Raw genomic sequence first — 15,767 nt, forward strand, 5'->3', positions numbered from 1 at the left:
AGAAGAAGAGTTTCCTCCACTACCTGTGAATCTGTGCAAATCTCCATGTGCAAAAAAGGCCCTGTGAGACAGAGAGTGGGTCCTCATTACAAAATGTAATTGACATTTCTACCCTCTCTAAACTCTTGAAAAAAAAAAGCTGGATTTTGCAAGCCGCGAAATTAAGGACACACAGAAGAAAATGCAGAATTTTGATACTCATCGCTGAAGTCTTACTGATGAAGGCTGAATGTGAAGCTTTATGGTATTGCAGAAAATGAAAAAGTTAAAGAGTTGTGTTCTAACATTCTAGCAGAGGCAACAGTCAAACCTGCTGATGCTGTCAATGTTGCACATCGCCTCACGAAACAGATACAAACTAACTCCAGAGCTAAAATCCTTCAGTTTTCTCTAAGATCTGACAGAGATGTCATTTGGAAGTCTGCCAAAAACCATCCTGTCAAAAAAAGGCTCCCCTTTGCTGAAGATCTACAGTATCTCAGTGTGTTAGGGAGGCCAGACTGAAGCTGTAACCTATGGTCAAGAAGGCACAAGGTGAGGGAAAGTCTGCATATTACGTTGGAGGCCTCATATGTCAGGTAAACAGTTTTAGTCTTCTGGTGCCTTAGTATTGATCTGCATTATCGTGATCGACACTGCGTCGTTGAGAGGCCTGATATTATATAATTTTCGCCCTCTAATCTTACATTTGTTAATTTTGTTTGTTCCATTAAGAACCATTTGGACGATATGTCTTTTGTGTTATAAAGACTGTGTCTGATGACAAACATTCTAAAAGACTGTATCATCTTAGAGAGTATTTTAGATTTCTACTGTACAGTAATTTGTAATTTACCTGTATACTGTTTTCCACCAAGGACTTTTTGTTCCTTGAAGGTGCAGTTAACGCTCAGTGTGACATTTTTCAACACTTATTTTTCAATATTTCAAAAATTTCAAAGTAATTCATTGTCGATACTTTCTTTAAATGCCAGGGATATAAGAAATATTACTAAGCAACTAAACAGCTAAAAACTAATCTTTGTTTTCGTCAGGAATGTCATTTGATTTCAAATGATATGAATGGTTTGAGAACCCAGTGGGGTGTCTACTTGTGGTTTTCTCACTGCACGGAAAGATCAGCAAGTGTTTTAACCATGAAACATAGGTTTAATGGTGATATTTTTACACATAGACACAGATCCAAAAGGGCATTCATTTCATTTTCCCAATTCCCATATATTAATTGGGATTTTAGCGTATTTTTAAAAAAAATCTTCTGACAGATAGATGACCGCCTGATTGCAGTAATGGCAGAAATGCATATATTAAGCTTTTTATGGAAAGATTTAATTTAATAGACATATGGAGAGTTAAGTCACCAAATGTGGTCATGTTCACTTGGAGTGACCAAGATAAAACAAGGCTTTGCAGTCCTTTAAGCGACATAGAGCTGTGTACATTTCTCTTAATTTATTCCTTTGAGTTAATGGTGGTAACAAAGCAAATTATTGGAAATTGAACAACTTCTCCTTAAATATGAAGAAGTGAAAACTAAAGTCTCGTGATTAATATCAAGCTTTTTTAGTAAAGCCAAAGTGGAAAATCTAAACTGTTTAAATTAGGAGTTATTTGAATTTGAGTCAACAAGTCCCTCAGGATGTTTGGAAGTAATCTAGCTAAAATTAGGAAAGTAATGGAACAAAACCTGTTAACAAATATTTCTTTGTTCTCTCGAATATCACTAGACACTTGAATAGAAGAGGACAAAATAGAAATGATTCATTTGCAAGAGAGCTTAGATAAGATATATAAAAGGAGAGCAGTAGGAGCTTTTGTTTGGTCCCGGGGACGATGCAAATGTTAGCATGCTAATACCCTAACACAAGGTGGTAACATTACCTGTTTAACATGTTTAACATTACCTGTTAAACATTAGCATGTTAGAATTGTGTTTGTGAGCATGTTAGCATGCTTATATTAGCATGTAGCTCAATGCACTGCTGTACATGAAGGTGTGGATATAGTCCAAAAATGAGCTAGAAATTGCTCTTTGGTACAGCCTCATAGAACCACTAGTGTAGGTGTAGAACATTAGTCTTGTTTGATCTGTTGTTGGATCGTCAATAAACGCGAGGTAGCCTTTATCAAAGACATGATCTGCATATGTGGTGTTAAAATTGGGTTATGGGTCACTGTCATTTCGCAGGTGTTTTAAAAAGGCTTTCTTGAGGCAATTTGAATGGGTAATGCTGCCTTTCACTCAACACGTATTAATCATTTTCTTGTATTTTTCAAAATGCGAGTCTGCTTTCTAGTGATCCCCTCTCAACAGTATTACCGAGTATTTTGATGTCCCTACATAAACCACTAAATAAATCCACTGCAACTATTGATTATTTTTGATTATATTGTTTATATGTCAGAAATGTCAGAAAATAGTGAAAAGTTATACTTGACAGTACAAGTTTCCAGAGTCTAAGTTAACATATTCACTTATCTTGTTTTGTTCATCCAACAGTCCAAAACCCATGAGTATTCACTTTACTCTCTCTGAAAACTAAAATCTACATTTGAGTAACTGGAACCAGTGAATTTTCTGCAACTTTGCAGTTTAATTGATTATAAAACAAACATTTTCTACTGAGACTGGCACATTTAACAACAGGGAGGAAGAAAAACCTGATCGGAGCTGAGTGTGGTGTAGAGCACAGAGCGCGATGAAAAGCTGAACTTGAAAAGACTATTTGCACTTCACACAGCTCTTTTAGCGTACAGCGCTCCATGTGACGGTCAGCTGCACCGCAGTGGCTGGAATGGCTGTTGAGCATCAGGAAAAGGGTCTTCAGCTGCATCTGCAGCCAGTCTCTGTCAGAGATGCTGACATGCTGGGCCTTGACATGCCGCACTCTCCTGGCTGCTGCTTATAGACGAGCAAACACAAGTGACTGAGGCCTCACAGGCCTTGTGAGACAGAGGAGTGATGGAGATCAAGGTAGCCCCAGGAAAGAGAGGCAGACAGTATGACAAAGAGTGAGAGCAGATATTTTGTACCTGGATGTTTGCCTCAAAATGCTACTTTATATTAACATCTCCCTTACTTGCTATGAAATAGAAATGAGGATAAATAAGAATCCCTCTCAGGTTTCTCACATGCGTCTACGTAATGTAAATTACTGAAGTTTAGAGCAGCAAAATCCAATTAAAATCTATTCCCTGGCCAGTTAGATGTTTCAGAACCAATTTCTTGTGTTCTGTTTTGTTAATGTTAATACTTTAGTTAACACAACGCAGCCTACAGATACTGATGGGAATTCTGTTAGTTTAGTTTGTAGGCCTAGGTATTTGGTCATAAACCAAAGTGTCGGACACATTACAATTTTGTCCCGATGGTGCTATGAGAGGAAAAAGTGTAAGTCTTACCGAGGTTATTATGGTTCATCCTGAGTGAATGTATGTAGCAAAATTCATGGCAATCCATCCAATATATAATACCTGTCCTGATCTAAACATAAAAGTTTCCAAATATAAATTAACAAAAACGTAAAAGAAAAAAAGAAAAAGGGACAAAATAATAAAAATTAAATAAAACAAGGATCAATAACACAAGTGACCTCTTAAAGGGACTCTGTTGTAAATCCCAGAACACCTGCCCTGTGATAATCCAAAGTAACACTACAAGGATAAAATTTATAGTTAGAGCTAAGTTGATTAGTTGATTCATTGATAGCCATCTGACAGAAAACCAGTCAGATAATACTCTGCCAATCAACTGATCAATCATTTAAGCTACTACTCCTAAAGGAAGAAAATGCCAAAAATCTCCTTGTTTCAGTGTGAGGACGTGCTGTCACATATGATCATGATATGAATGACTTTGGGTCCTTGACTTTAGATTGGACAGAACAAGCAACTTAAACATGTGCACAGCTCTCATAATTGTAAAGAGCACTTTACAATACTTCCATACAGTTTTTTGAGCAAATGTGAAAATCAGCGCTAGGAACAGTCATAAATGCCGCCCTAGGTATAACCGCATCTGCCAAAGCGCTGTCTCTAAAAGGTTTGTAAATTGATAAAACAAGTTAAAGTTTGCCATTTGTAAACAAAGTGTCTAATTACCCTACAAAGAAAATTCGATTTTCTCCAAATTAATGAAAAATAATCAGATCTTCGAGCCACTGAGAGGAACTGGGGGGCATAAAGGCATAGGAGGTTTCCGACAAAATAAAATTCTTCAGTGTGATATGAGAAATGTAAAAGCTATTAAGCCTCTTTATATTTTAGTGTAATAGCACAGGTTTGATATGAATGGTAACTGCAATTAGTTGATGGGGCTGTAGAGAAGAATGTTTTCAAAAAGCAGTCCCAATATATCATCAGTTGTTGGGAAGATGAAAACAAATGACTTAGGCTGAAAGACAAGTTATGGCATTTGTCATATTTGTCATCATTTGGCTAGTTGGGATGATTTATATACCCTATAATGTGTAGAATCTGTAGAAGATTTACAAGCAGGGCAATGTTTCTTAAAGGGTCCATATTTAAAGAAGACATCATTTGGTCGCATCATAAACGTCTCTTTCATGAGGCCAAATTTGAATGATTTCTTCAGGGGTATTGTGTGAATGAAACAGCAACATAGACTATACAAGCTGAGAAAAACTGGATTTAAGCACTAAATGCAAATGAGGAGAACACAAGCTGGGCTTCAATAGAATGGCCCCAAATAACGTCAAATGGATGTCTTTGTCATCTTGTGAGAGGCTATGACTGGACCCTCCTCCTGAAGGTCCATACACCTGGAGGTGGTGTAGATTTGGCAAGGCAGAGTGAGTTAGTTGGGTTTCCATCTCTCATCGACTTAATCACTGCATCAACAAAGCTGAGTCGTGCTGAACACAGACGGTGCAAGTTGTTTGAGTCAGTGCTCCTCAATGACAGTCGTCTTCATGGCCAATGCCCACCGCCGCGTCCTTTCTTCACAGCGAGCAGTTCCAGAAACGCAGTCCCTCACATCTCAAACGAGAATGGCATGTGGGGATGGCAGGATCTGGTGGTGCACAGGTTGGAGGATTCCTCTCATCTTATTGCGCAGGATGATACTGCAGCTCCGCTACGGTTTCACACTCCAACCCACCTTGAACCAGCCACCCCCCCCAGTGCTGCGTTCAGGCCCTCCGCGAAAAACGTGAAGATGCAAGATTCCTTTTACGACTCAGAAGTTGGAAACTTGCAGTTTTGTGGATCGCTCCTGATTCACTCTAGATTTTGTGTCACGCATAAACACTAGTAGTTAAGCACCGGCAGTATTACTGTCTTTTAAATAAGCAGGAGTGATTCTCCAGCCCATTTATTATACAGCGTGACCACCTGTTGGATTTTGCTATCTGTGGCTGGGATTGTGGCATTGCGATAGCCAACTGTGAACAATGATTAAAAATCGTGATGGGGGCTCAATTCATTGTGATAATAAGAAGAAGTTGAACTCTTACCCAATCCTTAAACTTACAATATTAAGTTTTAAAAGTTTTACCAGTCACCACAACGGGTTTTTTGTATGCATGTAGTAGGCTGAGGATCTTTTGCCCCTTTGTTTTATGATTCGTATTTTCGTCTAGCTTGCATCGGCTTGCTGTGTCCTAGAAAGGCCCCTACGTCTAACTCCATTACAAAAAAGTGATAACATTATCAGACAACATTATTTTCTTTGACATTATTACTATTAGTGTAAATGTATGTGCGTTAAGGGCGAAAAAGACTAATAATGAGCAAGCAGGCTGTCGTTCTATCCGCAGTGAGTAACTAGACTGACATCCCTTCCTTGAACTGAAGCGGGGAAACTCCGAGTATTACTACATGTCATGAACACATCGCTCCAGATGGGAAATCGACAGTGCAGGTAACCAATCAGCGGCCGGGGGACTCCCACGCTCATCAATGAGACGAGTGCAGAGGCGGGACCGCGGTTATCTAAAGGCTTGCACTTGGTTTCACGGCGTCGTCTGCTCTCGTCCCATTGGCGCAGGTGATCCGTCTCAGGATGCGAGAGGAGAGCGGAGGAGAGGGGAAGAGAGAGGGGAAAGCACCGATGGAAAAGTGTCCAGGGTTCGGTTAACAAGAAAACAGGATACCGGCCCACTTCAGTTTGTCCTGGGCCACTCGGCGATGAGAGATTCACCGAAAGGGGCACTTTGAGATATGATGAGGTTTATTTCTGGCCGGCAATAGTACTATGATTTGGTATGTGGCCACTTTGATAGCAAGTGTATTCAGCACCCGAGGAACGGCCGCTCAAGGTGAGTCGAAGTGCAGGATGTGTATCCTCCGGCGCCTTTTGCTCAAGTTTCAAATGAACTGTTTTTTTCTTTGAAAAGCCGTTTTCCCGCTTGTCTGTGAGCTAACTTTGAACGTGTCGCCTTGTATGTCAGAAATGCCCCACTTTACGTCATGAAGTTCATACGTGTGCTCACCACCGCACCTGAGTGGAGCCGGGCCGGCAGATGCTGAGAGACGCGGACCGGCTCCACCGGTCGGTCAGTCATGACAGAGGGTTTAGCACAGAGGAAATAAGTCAGTGGTTCGCTTGAGGCGGTCTTAGAGGAGGGCAAGCTGCCGATTCCAGTCTAACACATCAGGGTTCTCAGCGGTAAACGGCTCTGTCGGAGTTGTGACGCGTTAGGCTTTCGGAGTGATAGATTTTGCAGCCCATCTGGCCTGACATATTCCTCCCGAGATGTGTGAGTCTGCCGTTCTGGAGCGCCAGGACGTTTTGCGGGTAGCCGCCGGCCCGCAGCAGCCGGTCGGCCAGCACCTCGCGAAATTTGAGGGCAAATGTGATTAGTATGGTGCGCTGGTGTAGATGTCATTAAAATGCTATGAGTGGATTAACCTCTTCCCAGGGAGCCGTTCCGGCTGAAGCCAAGTCATTGCCAGCTCTCCCCGCTAGAGGGAGCGCCTCCTGAGTCGGCGCTGCGTTAAGGTGCATTTCAACGGTTCCCGGCGCGCTGAGCCTGCTTTTCAGTCAGCCACATGTGATGGAACTTTCTTCATGAGATTAAAACGGTTTGGACAAACATGTTGGTTTGTAGCCTGTCCGGTGCGACGTGATGGCTTCATGGGTGGATTTGCGGTGCAGTTGAAACTCTGACCTCCCTATGGACGGGGTGAAGGCGAATGGAGGCTCTCCCTGCGAGGGTTAAGGGCTGTCCGATCAAAAGCCACACTGATATGAAATCTGTGATGTCATTCAGAATGCACCATAATACGGCAGAATCACCTCTCACCTTTCATAAATAATTAATCAATTAATTGACTATTCATTTGGTCTTTAAAATGTCAGAAAATAGTGAATTTTCCAAAGCCCAAGTTGACAAGGTCATACTCATCCTTTTCTCTGACCACGAGTCGACTAATTTTACAGCTTTAACTATAAATGACATCATTCTCTAGACAGTGACAGCACATGCAATTTGGCGGTCCGACTGTGTGTATGTGTGTATTGTGTACACGTGAGCATGTCTCACATACATGAAGACAAAGAGACGTGGTGAGTACCCTTAAAAAAAAACGGAATTCCTGCCCCCCCCCCTTCTTACCACTCATCTTCAAGCGAAAGGTGCGATTGAGGCGATAGGGACAGCGTCTGTACTACAGCATCACCGATTAGATGTTGGAGAAAGGAGCTCTTGATGATATAAAAAAGTTTCCCGTCACTGTGTGTTAGAGTTTTGACACAGAATCTCACAGGTTTATTTGTACTTATTTTTGTTGACATCCCTCTGGGATGTGACTGGGCTCAGCAGGCTACATGTCAAACAGTTATGTAATGTCCAGCGTAAAGAGGATACACTTAAATATTGTCTGGCAAAAGAAGGAGACTTAGGGAGATGTTTCTAAGCAGCTTCTCTCATCTCCTCCAAGGCTGGGACAGCAGGCAACTTGGCAGAAATGAGCACTAGCTTCTGGAAGGCAGAGGGGGAGCGACTGTGACTGGACTTGCCTATGTTTTGTAAAGACTGTACCTTCAGTCAGTCTAACTGGTTATTCATATGGTCCTTGTGCTGTGCTTTAACACACCGATGGAAGTCTCAGTGCTCTGCAGCATTCATGTGTGTGAACACAGGCACACAAACGCAGCCGAACACATCAGCCAGCAGAGGCTGCAAAGGGCGGCATCCTTCTAGCTGAGTGCTGCTGTCTCAAGCTGGCAGCTGGCAAATGGCTTGACTTTTGCCAGTGATAACCCTGGACCAGAGCCAGACTGCCTCTCTTTCTGTCTCTTCTCCCCTCCTCTCTGGTTTCCTCTCTTCCTTACCTTGTATCATCCCTCCCTCCTTCCCTCCTCCCTCTCTTTTCCCATCTGACTCAGGTCTTTGTCGCCCTCCCCTCCCCTTCCCATCTCTCCTCTCCCGCTTCGTCCTGTCGTCTTCCTCTTCCGCACACTCGGATGAACTCGCCTCCCTCCAGGTTTCAAGTAGCCTCTCAGCATGGGGGGGGTAGGGGGAAGGAAAGGACATGGTGGGTGTGTTGTGGAGGCGGGCGGCACGCTCACCGCAACACATCATTGCCACACTTACACACACACACACACCCCTACCCTACTCATGCACACACACACACACACACACGTACACACGCACACACACACACACAACATACACACATGTCAACACACAGCCATCCCCTCAGGGAACAGTATGTCTTTAACCAGGATGTGAACATATGCCCACTAACAGGCTTCCAGCCCCAGACTAAGTTGGACTAATTATGACTAAGCTGTGAGATAAATGCCACTCGGTTGCTTGATAAATACATATGCCACAGCATGCCAAGAGGGCTGGGGACTGATGGGGATAGAGGAGCAGGGGGTGGGTGGGGGTGTACAGTGGAATGAAAAAGTTTGGGCATCATTGGTCACAATTTCTGTTACATTGAATAGTTCAGTGAGTAGAAGATTTCAAACATCATTGAAAATCTGTGGATAGACCTCAAAAGGGCAGTATATGCACCACGGCCCAAGACTCTCAAAGAAATAGAAGCCTTTTGCAAGAAAGAATGGGCTAAAAACCCTCAAACAAGAACCGAAAGACTCTTAGCTGCTAAAAAAAAGGGGTGTTACTAAGTACTGACCATGCAGGGCACCCAAACTTTTGTTTCAGGCCCTTTTTCATTTTTGTTACTTTGAAACTGTATAAGATGGAAATAAAGTACGCTGGCTTGAAATATTAAAGAAATGTGTCATCTTAAACTAATGCCTTTGGCAATCAATTCATCTTTTACTACAGTAACAGAAAATTTGCCCAAACCTTTTCATACCACTGTGATGTTGTTCGGAATATAGTGGATAGAAACAATGTAAAACTAAGACTGTCTCACAGTTGTATGCCTCCGCCAACCAATCCAGTTGCAGGAAATATAGTCACAATCTCCTCTTCTGTTCCCTGAGTTATGGTGTTAAATAATGGTCAGAAAAGTGTTTTTGCAGCACATCATGATGTCACATTCCGAATTGGGATTGTTACACATTATTCTAAGCTGTTTAGCATTAAATTAGTTTCTCTTGTTTTGTTACACATTTATAGCATTTTGGGACCAAGTGTGCTTTCAAGGAAACTCTTTGGTCGATTTCACAAAGATAGACTTTTGACTATGGCTCATATCTAATAGTCAGAATTCAGATAGATGTCTGATTTATTTTTTTCCAGAAACCTGTCTAGTTTTTGACTATCTTAAGTATGACTCAGTAGCCATAAATTAAGACTTTTTTTCAAACTAAAAAACATGTCTGACCACCCACGACTTCAAACACCTTAGCTCTCTTCTTAATGGGGCAGGACTCTGTGGCAGTACTTCTGCTAACTCATCAGTCAGGTCAGACAAAAGAAAATGGCTGCTGTATATCTCCAACAGGTTACTGTGCTCTCTAAGATCTCTGCCTTTTCATTACTCACTCCACAACATTGTCAGTGTAACTTGTCAGCAGGTGTCACTGATTGTTACCATGGAAACATGGCTCTTAGTTCAGAGTTAGCCTGGGGGGCTGGGTGGCTACATTTTTAGGCTAAAAAAGTCCATCTTTGGTTTTGTTAAACTGTTAAACGTGCATTAGACTAATCTCAGAGCAAATTAAGACTGGCTTAACACTACAGACCAGTCTAAAGTATTTTTGTAAAACCGTCCCCTGGGTTTGTTTGTGATTCAAAAGCAAACACACCAACTTATATTAGAGTAGATGTGATTTTAGCATGAGATCATAAAATAAACTACTGTTAAATCTATCTGCTGATTGTCAATTGTTAAGTGATTGTTCTCCTCATCTGTAGACTATAAGAAATGTATATAATTCATATTTATGCAAGGTTATTTGGTAGCAATGGTAACACATACGGTATGTGCGTAGGGATTTTCCATATACAACACAGTGAAAAGGAGTTAAACAGAAGTGTGTTGTGTATGTGTCCTATTCTGATTATTTTAATAGACCATACAGTAACTATATCTGTAATATGATACATAAATAGCTTCTTGTGTCTTTTCCCCCCTTTTTTTGTTCCATTTCTATTAATTTGTCACCACCTATATATGACATGCAAAGTCAAGTTGCAGTTTTGATGAAAAATCACGAGGTAAAAACATTGACCTAGTGTGGGTCAGTATATGACAGACACAATACTGGGTTAATTTTACAAAGGTACCAATGAGTTGTTTTCACCCAGTGTAGTGTTATATTTTATATTACTATCGGGTTACTGGATCAAAACAACCCTTTGTTTTGAGTGGTTTTGTACGCATTGGTACTAGGTAGTTAACCCATTATTGTGTCAGTGCTATATTGACCCACACGTGGTCAATGTTTAACCCAGGGATTTTTAGGCTTAAGCATGAGCATGAACCGGACCAGAATTAAAAGGCAACATTGGATAATTTTTAGCCTTTGTCTGGACCAAATTAACCAAAGTAAAGGTGTGAAAGCACCCTAAGAACATGTCTGTTTCAGGGGCACTCCACTCACAAACTCAGTTTACTAGTCATGGGTATGACTACTCAGTCTCAGCATTTTGTGAGTTGACTCAATGCACTGTTCTTTTAGTTACCTCACAACTGGTTTGGAACAACCAGGACTCTTCCTAGAGCTGGCTGCACGGCCAAACTCAGCAATCACAGGAGAAGGGCTTTGGTAAGAGAGGTGACCAAGAACCCAATGGTCACTCTGGCCGAGCTCCAGAGATCCTGTGTGGAGATGGGAGAAACTTCCAGAAGAACAACCATCACTGCAGCACTCCAATAATCTGGTCTTTGTTCATCTTATGGCAGAGTGGCTAGACGGAATCCTCTCCTCAGTGAAAGACACATGTAGGCCCACTTTGGTGTTTGCAAAAAAGCACCTGAATGACTCTCAGACTGTCAGAAACAAGATTCTCTGGTTTGATGAAACCAAGATTGAACTTTTTGGCCTCAATTCTAAACATCATGTCTAGAGCAAACCAGGCACTGCTCATCACCTGCCTAATACCATCCCAACGGTGAAGCATGGTGGTAGTAGCATCGTGCTGTGGGGGTGTTTCTCCATGTCAGGGACTGGGAGACTTATCAGGGTTGAGGGAAACACAGGAGTGCCTCTGAATGTCCTTGAGTGGCTCAGTCAGAGCCCCGACTTGAACCCAATCGAACATCTCTGGAGAGACCTGAAAATGGCTGTCCACTGACGGTCCCCATCCAATCTGACAGAGCTTGAGAAGATCTGCAGTGCAGAAAATCTCCAAACCCACGTGTACAAAGCTTGTTGCATCATACCCAAGAAGACTCGAGGCTGTAATCGCTGCCAAAGGTGCTTTAACTAAGTACTGAGGAAAGGGTTTGAATACTTCTGTCAATGTGATAGTTCAGTTTTTCCTTTTTAATAAATTTACAAAAAATTCTAAAATTCAGTTTTGTCTTCGTCATTGTGGGGTATTGAGTGTAGACTGATGAGAGAAAAAATGAATATAAGCTATTTCAGCATAAGGCTGCAACATAACGAAATGTGAAAAAAAGTGAAGAAATCTGAATAATTTCTGAATGCACTGTAAACAAGCTGTCCTCTTGCTCCTTGCCGCTGCCTTGGCTGCCACTGTGCTCACATTGGAAACAATGGAGGCTATGGTGGTAACTTCTTACTAACTGAGAGCAGCTATAACTGCATTTTCTTAGCAAAATAGGATTTTGCTAAGTAGTTACGCCCGGCACTGAAATACATCTTTGTTCTTCACTTAAAACTTAGATTTCACCTTTCCCACACACAGTAATTCCTCTTCTAACACAGTAATTATTTCCTTCAGAATGCTCCTTGTACATGAGAATCCCTTTCAACCTGTTCTTGAGGAGAATGTTACAGACATCTGATCAGTATTATCCATGGGATGAAGGTTATTTTTTTTTGTGGTGATCCTCTGAACTGATGGGAAAAGTATTGCATTTGCACTTCTGACCACCCGTGCAGGTGAATGACTGAATCCTGAATGTTTCTTGGCTGTATTTACAGCTGGATATGTTTTTTATCTGACTGATTACAGTCTGATCCTCCAGGGTGTATATCATTAAGGCTCTGTGCTTGTTAGAGAGAAATTAAATTCATCTGGAACTCTGAAGCTCCAGAAAGCTTTTCAGCTTGTGTTTATGATTCAGTGATGCTGTCTCCCAAGTCAGAACATGTGTATATTTAGGTAAATTGTGTTTGTAAATGGAGCTGGCAAGGAGCGCTGGTGGCTAATTAACTTTATTCCGAGAAACTTCCCTCGTATCCCTGTTTTTTGATGATCCCTACAGTACGATCACATAATGAGTGTTCTCTCTGTAAGTGGGTGGCTGCCTGGCAAAAACGAAGCTGCTGACCAAGAAAAGGGGGACTCATGTCTCATTCACAGCATGGATTCAAATCCTGTGGGTGTGCAGCATTTTCTCACTGAAGGACCTGTGTCTTGAGTGTTCTGTTTTCATTAGGAATGCACCAGTCTGGGCTTTTATTGATCTGATGCTGATCACTGCAGTTGATGGCTAAATAACATCATAATCTGACATTCTGTAACAGCTCACACAATTACAGATATAGAGCAAAAAACTGGAAACTGTTTTACAATGAGCATTATACCGTGGTACCACGGGAGGAGTATGTAGATCAGCCCTGGAGGAAGTATTTAGATCCTGAAAGTTGCAGTACTGCATATACAGTGCATTCAGAAAATATTCAGACTCCTTCCTTTTTTCACATTTTTTATGTTGCAGCCTTGTGCTAAACTCGTTTAGATTCATTTTTTCCCTCATCACTCAATACCCCACAATGACGAAGAGAAAACTGAATTTTAGAAATTTTTGCAAATTTATTAAAAAAGGAAAAACTGAAATATCACACTGACATAAATAATCAGACCCTTTCCTCAGTACTTAGTCGAAGGACCTTTGGCAGCGATTAGAGCCTCTGCAACATAAGAAAATGAAAAAAGAGAGGAGCACCATATACTGTTGGGCAGTGTAGTCAATAGCAGTGCATCATATTTTATTAGTTCACCATTTGTTTTTAAAATGGTAATCTGTGTATAAAATAGTAACTAAAGTTATCAAATAAATATTTTTAAAGTAAAAAGTACAATATTTCTCTTGTTGTGAAGCAGAGGTATAAAGCTGGCCAAATCGGAAACACTCAAGTAAAGTACAAGTACCCTTAAATCATACTTACGTACTTAAGTAAATGCACATAGATTCCACATCACATTCCACATTGCATTACATTACCTTCAAAGTAAGGTAATGTAATGTAATTTATATAGTTAAGGGGTGACCAGGGAGAGCAGGGGGCTTAGGTCCATTGAAGCTATAGTATACCTAACAAGGTGCCTTTACACCACTGCCTCCATCAGCCTACTTTCATACTCTCAGGACTTCAAAAGGCTAATTTCCTTTCTGCAGTGCACATGTTCTTTAAAGTTCACTGTGAATGTGTACATATGTGTGTGGGTTTAGGTGTGCATTGCTTCATATTGCAGACGAGAGTTTAAACTTAAATCAGAGTAAGATGGCATACACTAAGCCATGTGGCTTCAGAGAGGGTGTTTCCCTAATTTAGGTGTGCATTGCTTCATATTGCAGACCAGAGTTTAAACTTAAATCAGAGTAAAATGGCATACACTAAGCCATGTGGCTTCAGATAAAGTGTTTCCCTAATTCCAACATTCAACCTCCTGGATTGAGGTCACTTATCCTGTGAAAATCAGAGGATGCATCTCATCTTAAAGCACACTGAACCAATCCTGCCCCAAAAAAAGACCCTCAACATTTTTATTTTGTTGGCATTTGCGGCATTTGATTGTTCACATTGAAGTTGGATAATTTCCAAACTAGTTTATATTTGTATATGGAAGACCCAGTAGTGGCCTATGTCTTTTATTTATTTGGTCTCCAGTTAAAATGTTTGGCTTTTTTGAAAATAATCATCCATTTTCTCTCCATTTTGCAGGTAAACCGTAATAAGCATTAGTGAGGAAAAACTCCAACTTTCTGGCTTAAAAGTATACTGTATATCTCCCATCTGTTTTGTGTTGGACTGTAATTAGCCTTTGAGACCGTGTCATCCACTTTGTGGCCAAAAGCGGTATTGCCACACTGCTGATATCTTCTTGATATCATTTATCCACAACTCCTCTTCAGAGTTAAGGTTGTTGTTACTGTTGAGCTACCCTTTTCTGTGCTGACACTAAAATATTTCTTCAGAGGGAGTACTCATCTCTCCTCTCTGTTTGATACTGAAACAATAACATGTGGTGTGTTTAGCTTACTTAGCCAACTGGGCAGTAGGGATAAATTATTTTCATTATCCATTATTCGGACAATAACTTTCTCTAATAATACTCTGATCTATAAAATGTCAGAAAATAGTGAAAAATGTCCATCTCAGGTGACATCTTAATGAGAAAAGGAGAAAATACTCCCATTGAAGAATCTGGAACCAGGAAATAGTTGGTTAATCAAAAAATGACTTAAACAATTAATTAATTATTAAAATATTGCAGATTAATTTTAAGTTGACAAGTCATTGCAGCTCCAATGTGCAGATCTTATTTTGAGAAATGGGCAATACTAAAAGACTACCATATGATTCGATAAAAATAGCATTGTTTTTGTTTTGGGACTGGGTTATTAGTATGTTGTCAAGCACTGTAAGTCACTGATAGTAATTAAAACTTTCTAACTTTCTAATAAAGGAACTTTTCTATTGTGATCAGTGTACATATTGTTAATATTGCCTCCTTTGTTGCTGGCCTTGATCAAGAATCAAGGAAGTAAACTCCAGGCTTGATTAGAATATGAGCAGGAATCACCATAGGCAAAAATATAACCCCTTGTATGGGCTGCACCTAAAATCATTCATTTTAAACAGATTTTTAAAAGCAAATGGAAAAATGGAAGTGGAATCATTTAAAATTAAGTCACAGCAGGCTTTCAAATTTCCTTACCCATGGCTCATGTTTTGCAGTATAATCTGCTGTGTGCTCCATGTACAGGGGAAGCCTTCTCTCCCACTGTACGTAATGAAAAGTAGCACCCCTGTTGCCCAGGGCAAATGGCAAACTTATTAAAAGTCACCAACCTCTAGATGTCAATCAACCTGGTATCTGGGCCATGGAACAGTGACTGGCAGCTGCCACCAGACCCCAAAGCTCCCAGCAGCCTCCATTTTTTAGTGAACCAGTCTGTTGGCGGGGCTTGGCTGGATGAGAGAGATGCTTCATGTATAGTTTTCAATGGTTGTAGAT

At 40.9% G+C, this 15,767-nt stretch overlaps 1 protein-coding gene across 1 annotated transcript in view; it reads left to right on the plus strand.

The window, feature by feature from the left end:
- Positions 1-6,053: 6,053 nt before the first annotated feature.
- LOC120802689 (protein turtle homolog B-like) overlaps positions 6,054-15,767 on the plus strand; it is a 144,672-nt gene continuing 134,958 nt past the window's right edge. Inside the window, exon 1 of the mRNA XM_040150765.1 lies at positions 6,054-6,278. Coding sequence (XP_040006699.1) covers positions 6,215-6,278 — 64 coding nt within the window. The 5' untranslated portion in view covers positions 6,054-6,214. The remainder of the gene's footprint in view (positions 6,279-15,767) is intronic.

Source organism: Xiphias gladius, chromosome 17, assembly GCF_016859285.1.
Source record: "Xiphias gladius isolate SHS-SW01 ecotype Sanya breed wild chromosome 17, ASM1685928v1, whole genome shotgun sequence".
NCBI classification, from domain to species: Eukaryota; Metazoa; Chordata; class Actinopteri; order Istiophoriformes; family Xiphiidae; genus Xiphias; species Xiphias gladius.